The sequence below is a fragment of the Microcaecilia unicolor genome, chromosome 13 (assembly GCF_901765095.1).
Source record: "Microcaecilia unicolor chromosome 13, aMicUni1.1, whole genome shotgun sequence".
Classification (NCBI taxonomy): domain Eukaryota; kingdom Metazoa; phylum Chordata; class Amphibia; order Gymnophiona; family Siphonopidae; genus Microcaecilia; species Microcaecilia unicolor.
Window position 1 is genome coordinate 37,885,576 of NC_044043.1, and position 26,034 is coordinate 37,911,609.

The 26,034-nt window shown below is 43.6% G+C and overlaps 1 protein-coding gene across 1 annotated transcript in view; it reads left to right on the top strand.

The window, feature by feature from the left end:
• The window catches only part of MYBBP1A (MYB binding protein 1a), a 124,587-nt gene that overhangs the window by 67,479 nt on the left and 31,074 nt on the right, over nucleotides 1-26,034 (top strand). The window contains exons 19-22 of the mRNA XM_030222434.1: nucleotides 2,905-3,062; nucleotides 5,675-5,809; nucleotides 8,907-9,015; nucleotides 17,078-17,209. Of these exons, the coding sequence (XP_030078294.1) occupies nucleotides 2,905-3,062; nucleotides 5,675-5,809; nucleotides 8,907-9,015; nucleotides 17,078-17,209 (534 nt within the window). The remainder of the gene's footprint in view (nucleotides 1-2,904; nucleotides 3,063-5,674; nucleotides 5,810-8,906; nucleotides 9,016-17,077; nucleotides 17,210-26,034) is intronic.

Sequence of the window (26,034 nt, forward strand, 5' to 3'; positions counted from 1 at the left end):
CAGCCTTTCTCCACACTGACTTGTACCATTGACTGAATGCACCACCACAGACCCTGCCTCCCATTGAGCCTGTGTAAGCCATATATTGTACGTTGGTTTACACATGCTAGTGATCCCCGCTGTCCAGGTTGTTCTTTTACAGTGGTGGTCATGACTCCAGATGAGGATATTGTGATCCCATTTGGGGGCCACCGGGCTAGCCTATAGGAAAGGAGCTAGACTGCCAATCAATCCAACACCACAAGGAAAAGAATATTTTACTTGGGCAGCAGCAGGTCTCAGCATACACAAAATCTTGAATTTCATCACAAGTTTTGAATAAGTATCCTGTGGAGGGGTCCTGTTATCCCCAACACCTGAGGTCCTAAATTTGTCCCCTATTTACAGCCAGATTTACCCCTCTGTTTACAAAGCCGCGAGGCAATGCTGACAATGGGCTGTGTCGGCGTTAGTCATTTGTTTCCCTAGATTTATGAGCCTAATTTAGGTGCCTAGTACTGAAAATTTGTTGATAAGCTTCCAACATGTTACCCCATTCTAAATCTGCCCATTTTGCCACCCACTTTTTGGGATCCTAAATTTAGGAGTTATGTTTTGAACTTAAATGTAGGCACTCAGTCCTGGTAAATTTTCAAAGAGGGTGATTTTAGGAGCATAACTCTTACAATTAGGAATCTAAATACTTGAATATCACCCTTCAGGTGTGAGAAATCCCTGTTTATTCATAGGTTATAAGTTTTTGTGTACTCTGTACCCTCTGTAGATGAGCTCTTTGCATGCAAACCTGCAGTTTTTATGGGCATAAAATATTACTGGCTGTGCAACAGCTTTTTATGAGGTAGAAATGAGAATTAATAGGATTTGTTTACATTTAGGGCTTGATATGTCCTTTAGGCAGACAGTGGGAGAAAAACCTTAGAACCCCATATTCCAAAACCCACTGAGAGGGACCGTTTATCTGGATAACTCTCTCCAGATATTCAGTGGAAGTTATGTGAATAACTTTGTCACCAAATATGTTTGGATACCAATAGGACAGCACTTAAGTTAAACCATGCTGCAGGAACAATTTCAATCCCCCGGGAGGGGGAGATGTGTGTCTCTGGTATTGGGAGGGGGGTGTGGGGATGGGACCAGGGTGGCATTGAGCTAGAATTGGAAATTGTATGTGAAATTGTAATGGGGGCGCAAAGGGATACGGTAGGGAGGTGGAGAAAATAGGAATTGGAAATCTTGACATTGTATTGTGTTTCCTTTGTATACGGATTAAAAAAAACAAAACTTGAAGATTTATCTGACTAATCGCAAAAATAACCAAAGTAATCTTGTCAGTCAAGCCCTTTGTTTCTGTTTCAAGTTGTGACCAGTTGGTGGCAGTATTACTTCGAGAATGGCTTTTCAGCCTTAGTGGAGACTTCTCTCAGATGCAATGACTGTAGTTCATAGGAGCCTGGCAGGATGAATAAGGAAGAACCTTCCCCACCACTGTGAAGACATGGGTCATTCTAGCAACTAAATGCATGGATGGTCTATGTCTAATAGTAAGGATAGAGCGCTTTTAAATTGTACTTACTGCTTTATGTGGTCCATTAATGGTTAGTATTTGGGAGTAGTTCAATGCATCCACAGAAATTCCTACTCTAGGGGGAAGAATGAATTTGTAGGAGCTTATAACTTTCTTGCCCGTTAACCTCCCGTTCTAAATACAGAGTAATCTACTGTCCTTGACAAGAGTTGGAGAGAATTTGTGAAGGCTACCTGAGATGTTTTGCTGGGAACGTCCCGTCCCTGACCCACACGGTTCTTGTTATCCTTGGTAGCAATTGCAGGATCTGTTGAGACCTGGGATGCCTCATTGCTGTCCCTCCAGCCCCAGGGGTTTGGCATTTTTGTGAGCTTAACTTGCTTAGCTAAACCTTCTTATCCATCTTTGCTGCCAGCTCTCTTGCTTATGTGCTGCTCCTCAGAAGCGCATGAAAAACCTTTGCTGACGGGACTTAACACTGTGTTCAACTTATGGCATATGTTTGTTATTACATAAGCAAACATGAAACAGAAGGGCAAGAAAAAAATAACTGTGCAAAAGGAAATTATGCTTAGAAGAAACACATAACCCAAGATAAAACGATCATTGGGTCTAAACTAGGAGCCAATCTTTCAGCTGTCCAAAACATGTATCGACTTATTTATTTATTTTAAAAATTCTATTCCGCCTACAGCTAAGCGGATCACAGAGTACATACGTAACAAAATCACAGACAGACAGAAGCTATTGTTAACATGACGAAGGAATCAATCCTATACCTTCACAAACAAATGTGTTTTCAAGTCCTTACAAGATACATTATTCTGGATATTTGGTTGACTTTTTTGTTTTGGATTCACACATTTTCAGTAGTATGTTAAGGTGTTACATTTATGAGCAGTTGGTATTTTTCTTTCCCTGGAGGGCTGATAATGTGTTTGTACCCGAGGCAGTGGTGGATTAAATGACTTGCCGAAGATCACAAGGAGCTGCAGCTAACTGCTCTAACCCTTAGGCAACTCCTCTTATAGATAAGTTGGACTGCTTAATATATATCAATAAAACTGTTTGGATACCTTTTATCTGTGCTATTTTCTGTATATAGTTCTGGTTCTGTTCCCAGATCGCATAATCCCACGCCAAGTTATACAAATAAGGTTTGGTCATATAGGAACATATATTGTAGACTTATCTGTTCTCTGTCCTGTCAGATTAAAAGAAAACCACTTATGTGGTCAGCAATCGATGCCATCTGCAACAGAAGTGATTTTGAATATTAACCAGTATTTTTATTTTGTGCCCTTTGAAGAAGCTGTTTTGAAGGGCTGTGTCAGATCCTTGCTTTCTGTTATCTAAGGTCCTCTCTCTGTCTGTTCTAGGTGCTGGACTTGGTCGAGGTGTTCCTGACAAAGCAGCCAGAGAACCCCTTGGTGTTCACCATCATTGAGCCGCTGTTGTCAGTAATAGAGCAAAGTATGAGCTCAGACGCCACCCAGCAAGAGCAGGACTTCCTCCAAAAGACAGCCAGCATTTTCAAGTTAGCATCTTCCCCCTTCTGGTTTTGTTAATAGGGCCTCTTCCCAAGCTGAAGCAAACTGTGTTTCAGTGGGTCATGTGTGGGGTGACTTTGATATTGCCTGAGGGATTCTCTGTACCCGTAGAACAGTAAACTCATTATAGAGTTTCCCTTTGAAAATCTGGCTTGCACACACAGATTTGAAACAGCACGCTTATCTGTACCTGCCCCATTTTGGGCAGGGGGAGGGGGCAGAAATAACAATAATCAAACCACGTTTACCTGTGTATAAAACTTGTAGGCCAATATTCAAAGGAAGGTACGTGTTTACCAGATAGATGTGTGTGCAAATTAATTAGTTAACAAGCTTTAATCAATTACCACAACATCACATTGTATTTGTTCTCACAGGAGTTGCGAACGTCTCTCTGGTACCATGTAAGCCACATTGAGCCTGCAAATAGGTGGGAAAATGTGGGATAGAAATGTAACAATTAAATAAATAAATTGGCACTAATTTGGTCTTGTGTGCACATCTGCCTGTGTGCTATTCTATGAGGCCGTTTGTACAACTCAAAAGAGGGCGTGGCCACGGAAGGGGCAGGTCAGGGATGTTTCAAGAATGTAGGCACGGTGTTGTAGAATTCATGGGTTGCGTGTCAGGATTTACACCAGGTTTCAGCAGATGTAAATCCTTGCACCCAAAGCTTGGCACGGGAACTGGCACTAAATGCTATTCTGTACAGGGCGCTTGGCATGGAGCACCCTTTATAGAATATGGGGGTCAATATTCAACGCAGTTTAAACAGCCGGAAACGGCTCGTGGGTAGTAAAATGACTTGTTCGTGGCTAACTGATCATTTTCAGAGGCACTTGACCAGTTAGTGCAGCTGAAAATAACCAGTTGGCGCCAAAGCCTGTTTTGAGGGAGGGTTTCTGGAGTGGAGTCAGCACATAACTGGTTAAGTGCTGATATTGAGAACTTAACCGGTCAGGTTAACCTCATAAATAGGACCGCATAAAAGTCAGTCCTATCTTTATGTGGTAACCTGTAGCCTGTTCAGTGCTGAATTTTCAAAAGACCTCAAACATTTCTGAATCAACATTCAGAGGTTGCCTTGGAAATGAAGCAAAGCTATGTGACTTCATTAAAAATATTGAAACTTCAGAAGGACATGAACGAAAGTGTGTGCGTTATGCAGCTAAACCCAAGCTTGGCAAAGCACAAGAGCGAGATAAAGGAGCATCTCTTAGTAGCCCAATATTCCAAGCACAAAACAGAGCCACAAGGTGGAGTCAGAATTCAGAGGAAGCAGTGTTTATTCAGAGACCCTGACATGGCCTGTGCTTCGGCAAATGCCTGCATCAGGGGTCAGTTACATTTACAGCATGAGACGTTGTCCTGTAGAGCTCTTCTCAACAGAAGCAATAAATGAAAATACACCTAAAGACCTCCACATTGCTGCAGGCAGCACTGGCAGCTACCTTTGTAATAAGCGTACGGGCCTTGTCGGGTTTCTGAGTAAAACATTGCTTCCTCTGAATTCTGACTCCGTCTTGTGGTTCCGTCTGTGGCCTGCTACACTTTCTCTACCCCACGACGTTTTGTGATGGTGTTCCCTCTGATTTGCCTTTCACACTTCCTATATGTTTAGGCCTGCTGAATAGAGGCAGCAGAGTGACACTGCAATACATATAATTCTCCACCACTGAAGATACATAATAATTTAAACACTGGTCCTGGCATTTAAATTGATAGCAGTTGCCACCGAATATTGATCCCCTTTTGATTATTGCTCCCTTGTGCTAATTTCAGTTTCTCATATCTGTTTCTTCCCCTTCTTGTGGTACAGTCTGAGTGTTACACCAAAGCATTGTGGGTATAATATTTTGGATCTGGATTTTAGATGTATTGTCTTGTCTAAATCCCAGCTCAAAGATGAGCTACTCGGGTACACAAGTTATTTCTCTCTCTCCCATGGAGCTTTCAACCTAAGCTGTACCTGAGGCCACAGAGGGTGAAGTGACTTGCCCGGGATCACAGAGAGTATCAGTGGGAGAAGTGAAATTTGAACCCTGGCTTCCCTGGTTCACAACTCACTGCCCTAACCACTAGGCTATGATGGGCTATAATATTTGAACACAGTTGTGCAGAGGCAGACTAACTGCCAGTAAATGGTCAAACGTCCCCCACCACTGAAATCCAGAATTTTCAAGAATACTGTCGTAGAATGCTGCAGACGCAACATTCCCGACCACCTGAGCATATTGGGGAGGGGGAAGAAGGGAGGGAGCCCCAACGATCACACAGTAGCAACAACTTCTGGCCAGATTTAAGACGCAGGCGCTCTGCATTGTGAAAAGAGCCACAGTCTGCAGCCCCTGGCTCAAGCTGTTACTTCAGTGGAAGGGCTGGATAGGAGTTTGTGGGGAGGTGTTATAAAATGAGGGGGAAACTTGGGTATCTGCAAACAAAGACTCAGGGAATTTAAAAAAAATAAAAACAATTCCTTTGTAAATTGAAGTTAACTGAGATCCTGGCTGACACCTCGTGGTCTCAAATGTAGCTGAATGCAGTTTTTGAAATTTAAACTCCAGTTTCACAGTTTTTATCCTTTTGAAATGATCTTTAGGAATGAACTATGCAAAGCCAAGCGGTACTGTCGGAATGCGGCAGGGCTGAAAGAGGAGCTGCATGCCATGCTGGAAAGATCGGTGAGGAGAGCCTGTAAGCAGTCGGACTCCGCTGTGGCTCTCTACTGCTTCAGGTACGTTTGTGAAGTGTCTTAACTTATCGCATATTCCCGTTGCTGCGTGCCTGTATTTTGTCATTGTTTAAACACCTTTTACCTTTCATTACTGCTATGTAGCAAATAACAGCACCCAGCAAGCAGCGATAGTTAGACTGTGTCCTGTGTAATCTGGTCCCTACTTTGCAAGTGTCTGTAGCAAAAAGCACATTAGTCCATGGTGCTCTGGGCTTCTGTGTCCAACTCTAGGAATAAAGTTTGTTCTTTTGAACCTGGTGTTTCTATGGTAGCTTTGGGATTTTCGCTCTGCAGACCCAGCAGTTGACTATAAGTCAAGCTGTCAATCTTTGTGGATTATTTGCTGAGTGGCCCTTTTCCAGAGCGACAGTAAGCCCAATGCGGGCTTACCGCTCGCTCTTTTGGGACTACTGCCAGCGATAGTCCTGTCCCCAGCGCGCGCTATTTCAGGGGGAAAAAGAAAACCCCAGAAAATGGTTTGCGTGGCATTAACCTGGCGGTAATTGGGCATTGCTGCGTGCTTCCGGGTTAGTTCCGGGTTAGTGCGAGAGCCCTTACCGCCACATCAAGGGGTGGCAGTAAGGGCTCCCTGTCGCATGGCCATGCGGTAAGAGTTCTCTTACCGCATGGCCATGTGTGTCTGGGGTCTTTTTACATGCTGCGGTAAAAAGGGCCCTGGTATGTGGGAAAAACGGCCCCCGCCGCCAGCGCAGGACCCTTTTTCCTGCAGCATGTTAAAAGGACTCCTTGTACTACTTTCTCCATGGTGTCTGTTTTGTGATGGATATTCAAGAGGTTACCCTAAGAAACTGAATAGTGCCCTTAAATAATTTTTAGTATATAGAATGGAGCTCTCAGTAATTACTATCAATAATCCTCCCAAAAGCTGTGAAAACAATCCATGACCACCTAAATTTCAGGAAATCATTAAAAACCAACCTCTTCAAAAAGGCTTACCCCACCGATCCAACGTAAATCCCCACACCCAGCAGCACAGCATAACCGATGATCGTACTGGACAATCTACAATCTTCTTTCCCTTCGATCCTCATGGAGCCTAATACACACCAACCTCATTCAACCACAATATAATCTTGTATTTGTTATCAGCCGACTGGCGAAAGCCTTTACGGTACTATGTAAGCCACATTGAGCCTGCAAATAGGTGGGAAAATGTGGGGTACAAATGTAACAAATAAAATAAATAAAAATAAATATTATCAAGATATCAAAACTGTGGCTTTGTGCCCTTGGTGTCACGAGCAGTTGTGACAAATCAAGTCATATGATGATAATTACCGAGGGCTCCATTTTATATACTAAAAATTATTTATTTATGGGCAGTTCTTAGTTTCTTAGGGTACCTTTTTAAATATCCTGTACTATGATTGTTCCCTGGTTGGGCTCTTTGTATATTTGTGTTGTGATGGAGACAAGGAGGCATATTTTCAAAGCACTTAGCCTTCCAAAGTTCCATAGGTTCAAAACTCGTCTCGTCTCATCTTCCGCCAGGGTCGCTTTACTCATACTACCCCTCTCCTCAGGTCGCTTCACTGGCTCCCTCTCCGTTTTCGCATCCTGTTTGAACTTCTTCTACTAACCTATAAATGTACTCACTCTGCTGCTCCCCAGTATCTCTCCACACTCGTCCTTCCCTACACCCCTTCCCGTGCACTCCGCTCCATGGATAAGTCCTTCTTATCTGTTCCCTTCTCCACTACTGCCAACTCCAGACTTCGCGCCTTCTGCCTCACTGCACCCTACGCTTGGAATAAACTTCCTGAGCCCCTACGTCTTGCCCCATCCTTGACCATCTTTAAATCTAGATTGAAAGCCCACCTCTTTAACATTGCTTTTGACTTGTAACCACTCGCCTCCACCTACCCTCCTCTCCTCTTTCCTCTACACATTAATTGATTTACTTGCTTTATTTTTGTCTATTAGATTGTAAGCTCTTTGAGCAGGGACTGTCTTTCTTCTATGTTTGTGCAGCGCTGCGTACGCTCTGTAGCGCTATAAAAATGCTAAATAGTAGTAGTAGTAGAAGTGCTTTGAAAATATGCCTCAGTGTTTCCTTTTCTTTCCATTCCTTGGATGTGCACTCAGTTTACAAGCTGTCTTGGCAGGGCCAACCCAACCTAGGGCAGCAGCTATAGTCATTGCAAAACAATAGATCTGACAGCCGCACACATCCAGAGAACCATCAGTGCACACACTTACCTGCAGGAATAGTGGGCGATTTTCTGGTATTCCATTTACATTAACTTTTGGAACTAGCCCTCATTATTTGTGTGTTTCTGATACATACCCACTCACAATAAAGTTTAATATTTAAAAGCACAATGTCTTGGAGGGGGACAGATTAGGAGCCTGAAAGTTACTGAGGGTGGGGGTGGGGGGCATAAGGCTGAAGGCCATCCAGGGTGCCTAATACTTTCATCATCCCTGTCTCGTGGGTATGGAGGGCAGGGCCGCCGAGAGACTAGGCTGGGCCCGGGGCAAGGCCGCCCCGCCTCCACTTCCGCCCCCCGTCGCTCCCCCTGTTGCTTCCGCCCCCCGTCGCTGCAGTCCCCGGTCTCGCCTGCCTTCACGGCTCCAGGCCCCCTGCATTCAAAGCGGCAGTTACAGATCGCCTCTCTTCTGGCCTTCCCTCCCTGTGTCCCGCTCTCGTCTGATGTAACTTCCGGTTTCCGTGAGGGCGGGACACAGGGAAGGAAGGCCCGAAGGGAGACGATCTGTGACTGCCGCCTCGAATGCAGGGGGCCCGGAGCCGAGGAGACAGGTAGGTGAGACTGTGGACTGCAGCGCCGGCGGCCTGAACCCGGCTCCAGGCCCCCCCTTGGAGGCCTGGGCCGGGGAATTTTGTCCACCCTGCCCCCCCAATGGAGGGATGTTGTCGACAGAGGAGCTTCTGTAAATGGCAGAGTAAATTAGAAAAGCTGGGTGCATGCTTTCATTGTCTCCTCTTGTCTCCTGGCCCCCCCCCCCCCAAATGTCCTCTTTCTCATCAGACTCCCTGTGGCAGATTGTTGAGGTGCTGGACTGAGTTTTGTCGTGTTGTCCTACAGGGCGTTTACAATCTTATCTTCCTCCTTAGCGCGTCTCTGTACCTGTTCAGAGTCTTGAAAGGAAATACCACTGATGGAAATGAGGCCACTGAAGATGAACAGAAAAGCTGCCAGGGAACTGCCTTAGAGAGTGGCCAGGTAAGGACAGTCTTATCTTTAACCTTCCCCTCCAGGGGGAGAGGATGGGAATGTATCTGACCCAAAATCTCACCTTCAAGACGGAGCAGCAGGATTTAGTGGAAAGGCGGCACATTAGGGATGATCAGCTGCGGGTGTCATGACCTTGAGCTGCACAGTGTGATTCAGCGCTGAGAGGAAAAGGTGGATGATGAGGAAGTTCTTTGGGAGGCATTAAACCCACGATTGCCTGCAGAGCTGTGTCCTTCACATGGACATATATCTCACATTTTATAGCCAGTGCAGGGATAAAAATAAGCATTTTGTTTTGTAATAAAGTCTCTCAAAAGTGTAACATTTCTTTGAGGATGGATTTTAGTAAGTTATTCTGTCTCAGTTCTAATTTTGGAACTGAAGATTGTGGATGACGGGAGGAAGGTGCCGGGGTGACTCCCATGTCTTGCAATTTCTGGGTCCCTGAGAATTGTTTTTATCTAGATTTAGTTCACACCTTTTCAGTGGTAGCTCAGAGTGAGTTATGTTGGGGTATAGTAGGGATTTCTCTGCTTCCAAAGGGTTTACAATCTAAGCGTTAGATTTGCTAAAGCATATTACCACGTTAGCATGTGTTATATACCGCAGCTCCTATGGCATTAGAATATGTTGATATAATAACACACTTTAGTAGATCCAGCGCTAAGTTTTTACCTGTAGCAGTGGAGGGTGATGTCGCATATCCAAGGTCACATGGATGATCAGTGGGAGAAACAGATTTGAACCCTGACTTCCTTGTGTCTCAGCCTGATACTCTAACCACTAGGCTACTCCTCCACCTGAAAAATAATGTTACTTTGTAGGCAATCACAAATCGCCTGATCTTTGGTCTCAGTGACTTAGAGATGAAAAAGAAAACCCCCAGAAACGGCTTGCATGGCGATAACCCAGCGGTAATCGGGCATGGCCATGCGGTAAGAGTTCTTTTACCACATGGCCATGTGTGCCTGGGGTCTTTTTTACCTGCTGCAGTAAAAAGGGCCCTGGCACGTTGGAAAAACGACCCCCGCCAGCGCAGGACCCTTTTTCCCGCAGCTTGGTAAAAGGGCTCCTATGTATGTTGTTCTACTTTCTCCATGGCGTCCGTTTTGTGATGGATATTGAAAAAGTTACCCTAAGAAACTGAAAATTGCCCTTAAATAATTTTTAGTATATAAAATGGAGGTAATGGCATTGTTGGATTGTGCATATCTAAGTTGCGTCTCTTGTACTCACTAGTCTGCAATAGCAGTGGCAGACAAGACAGACATGGAGCATGGTCAGAAGACAGAAAAAGGTGTGACACTGAAAGGGAGCATTGAAATAGTACTTGCCCAGGGTTCTCCAATACATTGATGACTCCATATCTGCAAATAAATCTCATGTCTGTCCTCTCTCTACTGCTGCCACTGCAGATTACTGTGCCACAGGAATTGCAGATACCTTGAAAACAGTCTGTGTGGTCAGTGGGATGAATTTGGGCAGCCCTGCACAAGAGAATCTGGATTTTCCATTGCATAGCTTTCCACTACTCTAGAACCTATAGGATATTTACATCCATCAACCAGCAGGTGGAGATAGAGAACTGAAAACTGAGCAGAGACATTTCTCTCTTGGCATCCACCCAAGCAACCGGGTAGTCCTACCTGTAGGAGCTAATGATATGCTTTTCAGTTTAGTCCCCTGAAGTACCACAAAGTGAAAGGGATCAAGTATGGATGATTGGAGAATGGGTGTTTTTTCTTTATGGCTGGACAGTATGTTGATGCAGTTTTTTTAAGGAGTAGAGTTGGGGACATTATATGAGATAAATGTTTGTCTCTATTATTTTTATCTGTATTAGGGGTGGGCAATTAACATGTTAATAACTATTAACAAATACACAGACTGATTATTTTTTTTTTATGTCGCCTGATTTTTAAATTGTTTTTAACGCAGACCCCCCCCCCTCCCCCCCCCCATTTTCTTTTATAGCTGGACTCAGACTCTGGATTTTTTTCTCATTCTTCGCTGTCTCAAAGTCCTGTCCTCGCCTTCCCCTGTACGGCCAGGCTCTGCTGGTACTTGAGCCGCGCCATGCAGGAAGTTGGGGAAGTCTCGTGGGACTTGAAACCACGAGTGGGAGGAGGGAGCGTGAGGTGGTCTTTGGGTGCTGATGCGTGGGTGGTGTAGAAGGAGGGAGGGAGGATGTCAATTGGTGCCATTTATACGTGTATTTTTAAAAATTGGGGACCTACATGTACACAATAGGTATTTACCTGGGTTGGGGAGAATATAACTCATTAAAATAAATAAACATATATAGGTGTTGAAAAATCACCACTTCCACATATACTGTGGTGCTTTCACTTGTAATTGGACACTGTGAAGTGATGCTGCTGATTTTTTTTTCTACATTTATTTTTCTAAAATTGATGCTCCCATCGTATGTACTGGAAAATACATGGGCATCTTTGGCATACTCCTACATATTTTACAAAAGACTGCGTCCTGACGTGGACATGCCAGTTCCTCCCTGAGCATGCTATACCAAATGGGGCTTTCCATGAGTGTTTGGGTGAGATAGTCTGATAGTTCATGATACACACAGGGGCTCTTTTGCAAAGCAGCAGTAAGCCCAACGCAGTCTTATCACATGCTAATCTGAAGCTAAAGCTAACCCAGTGCGGGTGTCGGCAATAGTTCCAGCCCTAGCAGACGCCATTTACCACACTAGGGAAAATCAGCCTGTGTTTTTAGCGGAGTTCTAACCTGGCAGTAATCGGGCAGTTCTGGGTTAGAGCAGGAGCCCTTACCGCTACCTCAGTGGGTGGTGGTAAGTGCTCCCCGCCCCCCCCCCCCCCCCCCCCCATGGCCTTGTGGTAAGAGCAGTCTTACCACATGGCCATGGTTATGTTTTAGTCTTTTTTACCCACTGTGGTAAAAAGGGCCGCAGCACGTAGCAAAAATGGCCCCTGCCGCTAGTTTAGGGCCTTTTTACCGCAGCTTGGTAAAAAGACCTCACAGAGAAGCTAAAATGCCTGAAAGATGGTGACACGTTGGGCAAGGAAAGCTATTTCCATTCAAAGCAAAACTTTAATGATTTTTACACTACAAAAAAGCATTACAGCCCTAAGCAAAAGAGGTGGGTAACCTGCAAAAAAACAGTAGTTACAACCTAAATTTTATTTTTTATTGCCCAAAATACATAATGTGATTAAGCACGATTAAAAATGCAATCAAAATTTTCAGTCGTTGCCTACCCCTGATTTATATCTCCTTGATGTGAGATGATTGATGAAATACACAAGTGCACTCATATAGTGATCCTGCACTATATATATGTATTGGACACATTTACATTTTTCTGAGCACATCCTATATAATAATTTGCACCTCCAACGTTCCATCGCTGTCTGGCTGCCTGGGTTCGTAACATCTCATGACGTCAGCCAGCCTCCAGCGTTCCATTCCCCCTCACTGCCCCGCCCTCGCGTCAAAACGTAATGACGTCAGAGGGCGGAACAGTGAGAGGGAAGGGAACGCTGGAGGCGAGCTAACGTCAGGATGTTACTAACGGAAGGGAAGCCAGCCAGGCCAGCCAGTAAACGACGAGGTACAAAGGAAGAGAGAATCGTGGCACATCGAGGGGAGGGAAGGCAGGGCAGAGCAGAATCGATGGTGGGATGGGAGGAGAAGACTGGAGAGAAGAGAATCGCGGGACACGGATGGGAGGGCAGGGAAGAGGAGAATCGCTGGATAATGGAGGGGAGGGAAGGGAAGAATCGCTGGACATGGAGGGGAGGGGAAGGCAGGGGAGAGACAAAAAAATCGCTTACAAGAGAGCCTTCCTAGGCCTCGTTTCATTGTTGAGGAAACGGGCTGGGTTCCACTAGTCTTATATATTATTGTAATAATGGATCTGTTTAAGCTAAGGGCATAAATTGGCCTGATCTCTCAATAGGGATGTGTTACTGACTCAGTTGTATTTAATGCAGATGCTGGATTTTGCTCTATTTTGGAGGATTAAACTCGTCTGGTTTCCTTAAACATAGAGAGCAGCAACCGTGATACCGTGTCTCTCAAAAGCATTTTCTGAGATTATGCCTGAACAACCTTAGAAGTCTCCACGTTTTGTTCCTGGTCAGCCTGGTCTACTTCCCACTCTTTTCCTGTCTAAACAGGAATTAGAGTACATCTAAACACCCATCCAGAGCTTATGGAATATCACCTTTATGTCACTTCAACCAGAAGAAAGATATCTGTATAATAGTCATAACAGTAGTGTAATGTTCTTTTAAGGAGGAAAAGCCTCAAATAATGATACGGTACTCCTTTGTTGATTGCTCTTTCAACATTAGGGAGTTCCCTTTATTCATCATAGGCTCAAAAACCTCCGTCCTCCACACAAGGTACCCCGAAAAACTTAATTCTGCTTTCTGCTAACGTTATGGGGTTCACTTATCTCTCCAGTACAGTCTCGTATTGCCGTCCACGGCCCAACTTCGGCCCAAGTTTCGATTCACATTACACCACTGGTGACTATTATATAGACATCTTTCTTCTGGTTAAACAGGAATTTGAACATTATGTGCTATTGGGAAAGAAGTCTTAACAATGTGACGCCCATTTAATGTGGTTGGTTCTTGGATAGGTTGCAAGGTAACTTAGTAAATGATGACCAAATACACCAGTTTGTCTATCTAATCTTCCCAGTAGAATGGCTAGAGTAGTGCCTGCTGCTTCATTCATGTTACTATAACAGGTTAATGATATCTAACAAACTTATAAGTGCCATAATCATGCTAATCCTGCTCTGAATAAACCCATCTCAAGTGTTTTCAACAGCAAACACACCAATAAAAACCCACTCCAACTGTGATGTTTTTTTGACCTTAACCTAGGCTTTGGTGAACAGTTGTTAGGTTGAATACGTTCTTGATTTTTCTCTTAACATGGAAACTTGGGGACCCTTTTACTAAGCCGCGTAGGCGCCTATGCGCGCCCAACACACGCCAAATTGGAGTTACCGCCCTGTTAGCCCGTGGCCCTTGCGGTAATTTCAGTTTTTATTTATTTATTTATTGCATTTGTATCCCACATTTTTCCACCTCTTTGCAGACTCAATGCGGCTTATAGAGTTATTGTTGTTACATAGAGAATAGCAGAATCGAGAGTTAACAAGTGGATATAAGAAGCAAAAACAATATTGATAGTAGGTGCAGGTGTCATAGGGTAACGTGGTCGAGATTTGAACAAGCAGATATAAGCGAAACATTTCTGATATTAGGTAATCGTTCATAATGGGTAGGCGGAGATGTCATAGAATATAACGTAATCGAGTTCAATAAACAAATATGGACAAACACATTCCTGATAGTAGGTAAGGTTGTGATGTATTACATTGGTAGTAGCTGATCTTATTGGTATGCCTTGTTGAATAGGTGGGTCTTCAGGGATTTGCGGAAGTTGGTTAGTTCATAAGTAGTTTTTAAGATGCGTGGCAGTGCATTCCATAGCTGTGTACTCAGGTAAGAGAAGTTTGATGCGTGCGTTAATTTGTATTTTAGTCCTTTGCAACTGGGGAAGTGAAGGTTAAGGAATGTACGGGATGACCTTTTAGCGTTCCTGGGTGGTAGGTCTATCAGATCTGACATGTAGGCTGGGGCATTTCCGTGGATGATTTTGTGAACCAGGAAACATACCTTGAACGCAATTCGTTCTTTAAGTGGAAGCCAGTGTAGTTTCTCCCTTAAGGGTGCACGCTACACGCGTGCACGCGTCTGAAAACTACTTTTTATTTTCTGACGCATGGAATTTGACGTGCGTAGACCATTACCACCCGGTTACCGCGTGAGACTTTACCGCTAGGTCAATGGCTTGCGGTAAGGTCTCAGACCCAAAATGGATGGGCGGCAATTTTCATTTTGCCGCACGTCCATTTTCGGCAAAAAAAAGACATTTTTTGTATGTGCGCTAAAAAATAATTCTGCACGCATCCAAAACACGCGTCTATACTACAGCAGGCCATTTTTCAGCGCACCTTAGTAAAAGGACCCCTAGGTTAATTGCAATACTGTCTGAGGATGTCCGTATTTCTTTGCATCAGCACTTAATTTAGAGCTGTAGAGTTAGTGGATGTGTACTGTAAAAGTATGGCTTGTTGAATGCTGGATATGTGGAAGGGGGAGAGAGAGAGTCTGTTCTTCTTTTAACATTCATGTTTTGTGTGCTAACTCCTGTCCTCCTTAAACCCGTGGGAAACACACACCATTTCCTAACACATTGGTCTGTTGATGGTTTTGAAAGCACTGGGTGTGTTCTTAGCAGGACGTTAAACTGGCTTTCTTACAGTTCTTACTACATTCCAGACTTTTGACAGCTCTGTATATACATTTGTTAAAGATACCACCTGAAATTGGGGCCTGGAAACCCATGCCTGGCCCTAATGGTTTAAAGAGTTGGTTAGCAGGTTGTAATGAGTTAGGAAAATTTTACAATTTCATTTTTTGATAAGTATTTTATTAGCTAGCTGACACAAGTAAGACCTCAACTGGAGAAGGATCTTATTCATAGTGGTAGTGATGTTGGACTTTAGGATGCAGCAGTCGCCCAGTGATGACATCAGTTTGGTATCCAAGACGACAATCTCATATGCAATCTCATAGACACGCACCAATACACTCTCTGAACCTCTACTCCCGCACTCTCACCACTCTTAAACCCTACCTACTGACCAAATTTGTCAGACCTCCCTATTCCCTCGACTATGTTTTCCCCCCCTCTCAACTCACCCCTGTTATATTCCACTATTCGATCCCCTAAGAATATCTTGAACTTACTCTGTCTTATATAATTCTTCACAATGTAACCCATAATTGTACTGCAACCAACTGCACTTCCATTTTTTACAATGTATTGTAAGCCACACTGAGCCCGCAAATAGGTGGGAAAATGTGGGATACAAATGCAAATAAATAAAATAAATAAATAATTCTGCAACTGTTTGTTGCTTTGAGAGGTCATGGCAGGGCTGCCACAGTTTTAGCGTTTATCTGTAATTAGGGTAGCTTTTAGGTAAGCAAAAAGATGTAATTGGAGATATACTAAGCAAAATTACAATTTAAGAATAAATAGCTTGACTACCCAATTATGGGGTCCTTTCACTAAGCTGCGGCAAAAGGGGGCCTGCAGTGGTGTTAGCGCGTGTTTTTGACGTGCACTAAGACCCCCTTTTACCGCAGCGGGTAAAAAGCTGTTTTTTGTTTTTTAAAGAAGTAGCCATGCGGCAAATGAAGCACTTGCTGCACAGCCATTTTTTGGAGGGGGGTGGGGGGGAAGCACTTACCACCACCCATTGAGGTGGCGTAAAGGGGTCCCGCACTAACCTAGCAGTAACCAGACAGTGCACAGCACTACCCTATTACCGCTGGGTAAACACTGTCACTACAAATGTAGCGCCAGAAATGGCACGCACTGGGAGTGGGAACTACCGCCGGGCAGCTGCAGTAGCACAGCGCCACTTCCGGTTTAGCGATCAGTTGTCGCTTAGTAAAAGACCCCCTATATCAAATAGGATCTCTTCATATCAGATGGAGCATCCTTTACTCCTCTGTCCTTTGGGTGAGATTTCTTCTTCTCTCCACTGGATCCCCCTTATTTCTTTTCTTCTAGTTGGAGGCATTAATCTAATTTTGGTTCTTCTGTTTTTGTTGCTATTGACTTAATAATGATATATACTCCATTGCTATTTCAAATTGTTTGTTGGAAGGTATCCTTAATAATCTTAATTACATTTGAAAAAGATGATGTAATTGTTGAGGAACTATAAACCTCATGATCCACATTCCAGATAAGGAAGGCCACAGTTAAAGATGACGGACTCTTAAAAATGAGTGGTGCCAAGACAGGAGACACCAGTTATACAGAGCTGTGTTTTTTTCCCATTAATCTCTTAAGATGTCTTTTCAGCAGAACTCAACCACAGGTTTCCTGAGGTATAGAGAAAGGTCTTTGAGCAGGGTATGGAATTAACTTTTTATAATTCCTGAGTTGTTATCTGGTCTCCTAGGTTTGGAGTACAGGCATCCTGGACCTGCCAAGAGTAACCCATGTGTATCAAGAAGCATTGACGGGATTCATGACCCACAGGAATAGCGCTCTGACCGCAGCCATGTTTACTGACCTCTTCAACCGCTTCCCAGTAAGTATTGGGCAGTGTGATAGAGTCCCAGAAATATAGGACTAGAGTGAACCGTACAAGGCCATCTGGAATCCTAAAATAATAGGGCTGGAAGGGATGTCAAAAGATCATGTAGACCAGTGATTCTTAACCCAGTCCTCAGGATACACCCAGCCAGTTAGGTTTTCAGGATTCACTGAAAGTGCATCAGATAGATTTGCTGACAGGACTGGGAAGCCCTGCTCTAGACAACTGCACAATTACAGGTGATCATAACCTCTTCATTCTCCATAAGTTGTTTTTTTTATGGTCATGATCCAGTGTTTTTCCTGTACAGCAATGTTATTTATGTTTCGCAAAGTTTCAATTAGATGAAAGTCTTTCATCCATTGAAAACGTTGTAAATATTATAACATTGCTATAGCAAAAAAAGAACAAGGATCACGACCCTAAAAGAATTATAGAGAATTGAAGAGGTTATAATCACAGGGGATATCCCCATTCCAACAGATAAAAAGCTGGATGCATAGAAACCAGGCATAGTGGTAGAAGAGAGAACCCGAGGAAGTAGATTCTTGTATATCAAGAAGTTTGTTCAGAGACCAAGAAAATGGGCAGAATGATACAGAAATACTTCTCATGGGTATTGGAAGCCACTGACTTGATTAAAAAGAATTTTCAAGCACACTTGGGTAGGTTACCTATGCACATTAAATCTTATGATGCAGGTACTAGGGCAGGCATAAGCATAAATTTGAGAGATTGAGATAATACTCCACATATCTTGACTTACGAGTGAGGCTTACTTTGACACGATGTGTGTAAAATTTAAAATAAATATAAGCAGGGAAACAACTGTGGTTTATAAACAACTCTATCATAAAAATTACAAAAAATGTAATGTTTTTATAATATTTTTGATATTTTATATGTGTAGAAGGAGGGTAATAAAGTTGAAAGGGTAACAAGATCTCTTATTGGCGAACCCTATTTCAAGTCCTACCCTCTTGCTTATATGTAATCATCAGTCCTTCTCCTAAGTGTTAACCAAGGACCAATCAAGTGTGAGTCTATATATCTTCTTACTATAATAATGAAAACATGGCATAAACTTATCCGAGTCAGTGCTGAAGCAGATTGGTAAAAAGATACCTGACGCCAACAATGACACCCTTATGAATTGTTAATGGCGCCCACAATATCTTGTATGAAGACATAAATTTCTTCTGCATTTCCTGCTGTCAAGAAAGAGGAGGTGATTCAGCACGACAATGCCTGTTTCCCAGGATTCATTCAAACTTTTTCGCCATTGTACATCAACTTAAGTAACTGTAAAGCTTCTATATATTAAGTTAGACTCTTTAAAAGGAGGGCAAATGATTGCATATAAACAAGAGAGTAGGACTTGAAGTTGGGTTCACCTAGAAGAGGTCCTGTTACCCTCTCAACTTTATTACCCTCCTACACACACAAAATATTAAAAAGTATTGTAATTTTTATAATAGTTTGAGTTATTTATAAGCCACAGTTTTTGTTTCCTGTTTATGTGCATCTGGTATCGCTATACAAATGTTAATAATAATAATATATATTTTTGGTAGTGGTTGTAGTAAGAATACTATTGTTTTGACCTTGTTTTTTTATAACATGTAAAATTAACTCATTTGGAGACACTGTCTACGACACAAAGCCATCGTAGCAGGTGCTAAGAAAGCAGAAATTTCATTATTTTGTGGGTTAATTATAAGAAATCCTTCGAGAGCATCCCACATTCCTGAATAATAAATTGCTTTGAAATGTACAAAATAAACCCTGGATTGATAAAGTACATCAGGATCACCATGAAAATGTGATAAATCACACTGCATCCAAGGCATGAACAGTTTGTCATTCTAACATCATGACCCAGTGGAGCCATATTTCAGGGACACCACTGTTGTTTTGTAAGACACTTAGAGGGGCATAATTGAACGAAAACGTCTATCTCCATGGGCGTTTATCTCCAAGAACGGGTCCGTGAAGGGGCGGACTGAACCGTATTTTCGCAAAAAATAGACGTCCATGTTTTATTCGACAATTTGTGAGCTGGGCGTTTTTGTTTTTCAGCGATAATGGAAAATGAAAGCGCCCAGCTCAAAAACGAATAAATCCAAGGCATTTGTTCGTGGGAGGGGCCAGGATTCGTAGTGCACTGGTCCCCCTCACATGCCAGGACACCAACCGGGCACCCTAGGGGGCACTTTTACAAAAACAAAAAAAAAGGTAAAAGAGCTCCCAGGTGCATAGCACCCTTCCCTTGTGTGTTGAGCCCCCCAAATCCCCCTCAAAACCCACTGCCCACAAGTCTACACCATTATTATAGCCCTAAGGGGTGAAGGGGGGCACCTACATGTGGGTACAGTGGGTTTTGGGGGGTTGGACGACTAATAAGCATTAAGCAGCACAATTGTAACAGGTAGGGGGGGATGGGCCTGGGTCCACCTGCCTGAAGTCCACTGCACCCCCTAACAACTGCTCCAGGGACCTGCATACTGCTGCCAGGGAGGTGGGTATGACATTTGAGAGTGAAAATAAAAAGTTGTGAAACATCATTTTTTTATGGTGGGAGGGGGTTAGTGACCACTGGGGGAGTCAGGGGAGGTCATCCCCGATTCCCTCCGATGGTCATCTGGTCATTTAGAGCACTTTTTTGAGAACTGTTCGTGTTAAAAAAGGGTCCAACAAAAGTGTCCTAAATGTTCGCTACAAACGCCTTTATTTTTTTCGATTATCGCCCTAACGCGTACATCTCTCCTCGGTCGATAACCACGCCCCAGTTCCACCTTCGCCACACCTCTGACACGCCCCCATCAACTTAGTCCGCATCCGCGACGGAGTGCAGTTGAAAACGTCCAAAATTGGCTTTCGATTATACCGATTTATTCGTTTTTGTGAGATAAACGTCTTATCTCCCGATTCGGGTCGAAATCTAGGCGTTTTTCTCTTTCGATTATAAGGTGGTTAGTCTACCGAGTACTCATATTAACTCTTTGGGCTATGGGTTTAGCTTAATCCTAACGATGGTAATGATCCAGAGGTTACATCACATCTACTGTTTGTTGATACTTGAAGCTCTGCAGTTCTAGTAACCAGCAATTAGCGAAACTCTGCGTAGTGAAAAGCTGCTCAAATGACATCAAAATGACTTTTTTTTCTGGACTGATGTGCTAAGGCAACCTTCCTTAGAGGAAAACTGGGAAAAACTGAAAACAGGTTGTGAGATAAGGAACTTGAACAGGAAGGAGTACATAAATATATGTAGGAGTGAAGGAAGGAGCGATGGTTTCTCTCGATGATTTATGCTTGATCATCAGTAAAGAGTATTGCAGGAGGCTGAAATTGAAATTGCAGAGTGCATTAACATCATGGAATAAGATGCTGATTAATCATCTGACATTTCCCTCATTCTTACAGAGCTTTGGAATTTTAGATTATACTGAGCCTGTACATTCCTCGAGCCAAAGGAGGAATGAGCCACATAAAGCTTATACATACAGAGCTACTGTCATAGTTTTCCAGGTCAATAGAATGAGTGAGAATCCAGCAGTGCATCAGTTGAAGGAAATAGCCGAATGTGTGAAACAAGAGAAAATAAAACTTAAAAAAAAAATAATCAGCAAACAAGGAACTCAAGTGACAAAATGTACAAATAAAGTGGGAAATATAGTGCTACTCTAGGAACTATACTTCGATCAAAATCTGGACATAGAAAGGTTACAGAGAGGTGAACTGAAAGCAAAGAATGAGAGATTGATAGCTGCAGCCCAGGACACTAGGTAACAGACAAGATGGTTCAGAGTGAGCATAGAAAAGAACTAGAAAAACTGACATACAGTTATACCTCGGTTTTCGTCGATAATCCGTCCGAAAACAATCAGCGAAAACCAAGGCAATTATTTCCATATGAATCAACACTGGAAAGCATTGGAATTGTTTGGCTAGACGCGCGGGGTGGTGCTCACACAACAAGAAACAACGCCACACTGTGCAGGAGAACGCGTGGGTCGCCCTTTGTTTTGGCAAAATTAGTAGAGAGGTCATGTGGGCACGCCGACGAAATCTGAGACAAATTTTTCGCAGAAACAAATTGACGAAACCTGAAACCGACGATAACCGAAGTCAACGAAAACCGAGATACTACTGTAAATGGATTTTGTAGGGAAGAGCTGGAAATGGTTACACATCTTGTAGCTGGCTGCAAAGTTCTGATGGCATAAAATTTCTATACATAAAGGCACAATAATATTTCATGTCTCATCCATTGGAAACTTTCTTTCCATTATGTAGCTTCCCACTATTCCAGAACCTGTGAGATATAGTTGTGTCCATCAACCAGCAGGCGAAGATAGAGAACTGAAAACTGAGCTGAGACATATTTCTCTTGGCATCCAGTCCAGCTCCTCAGTATTTTCTGTCTCCAGCAGGTGGATGGACACACTTCTCAGTCTCTGGTTCTGAGTGATTTTCTTTTGGTCCAGTTGGTCAACTGCCCCCAGTTGATCTTTGTGGGTGGCTTGAGTCTACAGAGTCATATCTGGAGGTGTTCAGATCCCTGTTGGTGCCCCACTTATGTACATCTTCCCTCCCTTCACTTCTCACCTGTTTCCTGCGGAACTCTCCTTTTCCAGCACAACAACCTTTAAAAAAAAAAAAGAAAGGAGTAGGTAAGAGGTTTGCTGAAGAGCATGGGATAGAGTATCGGTCCTGATTCTTTCTTAGCTGGGGTAAGACTTGTGGAGACTGTAAGCTTGTGGGGAGCAGCTGACAGTGGTAAGTCCAACTAAAGTTTGACTCAGAACCACTTGGAGGGCTGCACGTTCTGCTTGATGCGAGAGAAGAATCCTGTCTCACCGCTTGGGACTGTGTTGTGCTGCATTTGTGCCAGGTGGGGTGAATGCCGATTCCTGCAAAGGCATTTGTGGTTTTCCCGCTGTGGGACCCACCGGCCGGCGTCAGGGCTTTGCAGTGCTTGCAAGCTGGGAATTCCACGGGACATGGGAGAAACGGTCAGCGGCAGCACATATTTGGATTTGGTGCATCATCCGAATATGCCGGGGACTTCTCGGCAGGGCCGGTGCACAGTTTCATGCAGGAGAGTGTGGGAATGGGCACCATTGTGTCGGAGCCGACTAGCAGTGAGGAACAGCCTCTGTCTGATCATGTGCAGAATACAGCTGACGTTTTACTACTACTACTACTACTTAACATTTCTAAAGCGCTACTAGGGTTACGCAGCGCTGTACAATTTAACATGGAAAGACAGTCCCTGCTCGGATAGACTCGGGGCCCGACAGAGCATTCAGCTGCATTGAGATCTTTGTTTTCTCCGGAGTTTATATTGCTCTTACACCAGACCTATTTACTGAAGCAGTGAGAGTTGGAGTTGCTGCAAGGTGCTTTAGTTTTCTTGCCCCTGTGGCTCCTAAGAGATCTCATTTAGCCTCATTTGTCCACTCCTGGAGGTCTATCTTTGCTTCTCCCTCCTTATCTGATGTGGCCTCGATCTATTCAGAGGAGCCATCAGAAGAAGCTGTTAAGAGAAGGGGGAATGACCTAAAAGTACTGAAGTTGTTTTATAAAGAGGAGCTCAGCTCTCTTATCTCTGAGGCTTTGAAGGTGCTTTCCATTAAGGAGCCTTCTGCTTCGACAGGAACTCCATCTTTGTCGATCATGAGAGGGCTTAGAGGTTCTTTTAAGACCTTCCCGACACATCCAGACATTCAGGACCTGATTATAGCAGAAGGGGGTCCCACTGGATGTAGGGCTGAGAGTGGGAAGAGCCATTGCTTGCCTCTAACCCTTATTTCCAGAGGAGAAAGATAAAATTGCAGCTTCCCAGGGTGGGCTCCCTGGTTATGGGGATAACTAAGATGACCACCTTGCCGTTGGAAGGTGTCATTGCCCTAAAAGATCTATAGGATAGGAAGCTACAGTAAAAAACACAAGAATGCATTGCTATGAGATATATCAGTAGCAAGCAATTATTATCTACAGTGTATGTAGAGACAGAAGATCCTTGTTTGTTTAATAAAGTTTAGTAGCTCACCTTCTATATAATTACATAAAACTGGTTACAATAAAAATATAAAATTAATTACAATAAATAAAAGTATACCAGGGGCGCTGTTGATCATTAATGACTGTGATTGGAATTCAAGCATGCGTGGGACAGGCATAAAGGAATCCTGTGCAGAAGGAATGGATCCACAGAAGCTTAGCTGAAATTGGGTGGCGGGGGAAGAGGGGTTGGTGGTTGAGAGGCTAGGATGGGGGAGGGCAGACTTATACGGGGTCTGTGCCGGAGCCGGTGATGGGAGGCGGGACTGGTGGTTGGGAGGCGGGAAATACTGCTGCACAGACTTATATGGTCTGTGCCCTGAAAAAGACAGGTACAAATCAAGGTAAGGTATACACATGAGTTTATCGTGGGCAGACTAGATGGACCGTGCAGGTCTTTTTCTGCCGTCATCTACTATGTTACTATGTTACTATGATTGCATTTCTCTGAAGCTCCACTGTTTTGAGCCATACTTCTCCCCAACTGATGATTTAGAGGTGTTACCCCTACAGTGTACAGGCAATATATGCTAAAATATTTGCGATGCCACCTAGGAAAGCTGAGAGGGAGCGCAGGGCCGCCGAGAGAGGGGGGCAAAATTCCCTGGGCCCGGGCCTTCAAGGGGGGCCTGGCGCCGGGGTCTCTCTCTCTTGCTCCTGACGAGACCTGAGTGATGGTGTCCCGACAGGAACAGGAGAAAGAAAACTCTGCGCCAGGCCCTTCCCCTCCTTGGAGGCTGGGGAGGACCCAGAGCTTCCTCCAGCTCTGCTCTTCTGCCCATTGCTGAGAGACTGCGTTTCCTCTCAGGCACGCATTTTCGGTTTTGAAACTGAGCATGCCCCGAGAGGAAAAGCAGGGGCAGGCGGTCATCACTGGAGGAAGACAATGTCTTCTGCTGGCGGGGCCTGGGATTCCCGCCAGCCAAGGTATTTCAGCAGTGGCAGTGGACGACGATTTGGGGGCGTATCAGTGGCAGCCCTACCCCAGGCCTGGCTCAGTCTCGCGGCGGCCCTGAGGGAGCGTTAACCAGTCTATTGTTCAGCCGACATTTTTTTTCCAGACCTCAAAGCCCACAAAGTAAAAACATAGAGACTCTTGGCCTTTTATTTGGAGTGGACTAAAGCTTGTAGTAAGGCCACCCAGCCTTTTTGTCTCTTTGACCCCATTACAGTAGGGGTTTCCATCAACAAGCACACACTGTCTAATTGGCTGTATTTTCTTTGCTTGTGCCCAGGCGGGTTTGACTCATGAGGGTCATTTCACAGCTCACAACGTTAGAGTTCTGGAATATGGATAATCCACTTAAGATCAGTCTTTCTGGAGGAGATTTGCTGAGCTGCGACATGAACGTCTGTTCATACTTTAGAGCCCAGTACTGTTTGGAAAAGGACTGCTGACATGACAGTAGGTTTGGCCAACCTGAGCACCAGAATTTCTTTGGGAATTAGTATCAAACGCCATCTGTCCCTTTCTTTTCCGTTCTAGGCTACCTTCTGAAAACAAATGGCTAGTTGCCACCAAAAAATAATTATGGTGTCTGTCTGGCACTTTGCTATTGTTTCCCCTCCCCCATTTATTTTTCTATTGAAAGCAGCCTATAGTTTGGGAGGGGGGCTGGTATCTTGCTGTCTGCAGAGAACACCTGGTATAGGTAAGTAAGTTAGGTTCTTTGCATTTTAATGTTTTGTCTATGAAGGCTTACTCTTGTCAAAAACTCAAATAACTGGAAGTCTTTTGGCAGAAGTGAAGCTCAACTGGGAGCAATGCCGGGCATGTCTGCAGCACAGCAGGAGGCCTGCCAACTAGCTCTCTACATTTTTTTAGTCCAGTACTAATACTTCCCTAGTGTGTATATGGACTTGTAATTCTTTTCTTAGGAAGAAATCAAAACTACAAGTCCCTGCAATGGGGGTAAAAAAAAACCAAAAAAACAGGCCCAGTGATGATCAAGTATCGCGCTAAGAGGGAAACAGGAACCTAAGTGTGCAGAAATGGTTTCCTGCCTTTCTTGTATTTTCTTACTTTTCTTATCTCTTTATTCATTCCTTTTGTTTTTCTGTGCTTCCTTTTCTTACCATTGCTGCTCTTTAGTGTGTACTGGCCCTGTGAAAGTGAAGATTATGAGATCTGAGGGCTAAAAAAAAAAGTGTAAATGTGTGGTAAAATTTCAATCGATAAAATATGTCTTCTTTGAACCTGCCCAGCTAACTGCATTTTTAACATCTAAGCACAAGTAGGGGTAGAATATTCTCTCTTGAAATAATAAACTAGAACCGACAAATTAAGGTATCATGCAAGCTATTTTCTTTAATGTTGCTTTATAATATAAATGTTAATTCCATTGTGAATCCTCTTGAATCCATATAGAGGACGAGCAAATATTGGAAAGATAATTTTTCCTGGTTAAATTTATATTGTAATATAATATGTGCTGATATTTTCTTTTCTGTACAAGTTGTATACTTGAAATTATTAATAAATTTACAAAAAAAAAACCAACAACAACTCGGGATCAACCTACACCAGAAAAAAAGGAGGCACTGCAGCAAAAAGGCGACTTTGAAGAAGGTTTGGGGTCTTTGATGAACAGTGCAGTCCTTTGTGACTTCCTTTGTGACTTCCTTTGTGTCAAATGTTAGTGTGTGTAGGCTGGCATTACACACTTTCTTTATAGATGCTTCTATGGAATGTTTGTTTGTATTTAATAGCCGATTTTCCTTGTTATACCAGTCAGAGGCTCATTTCTTTG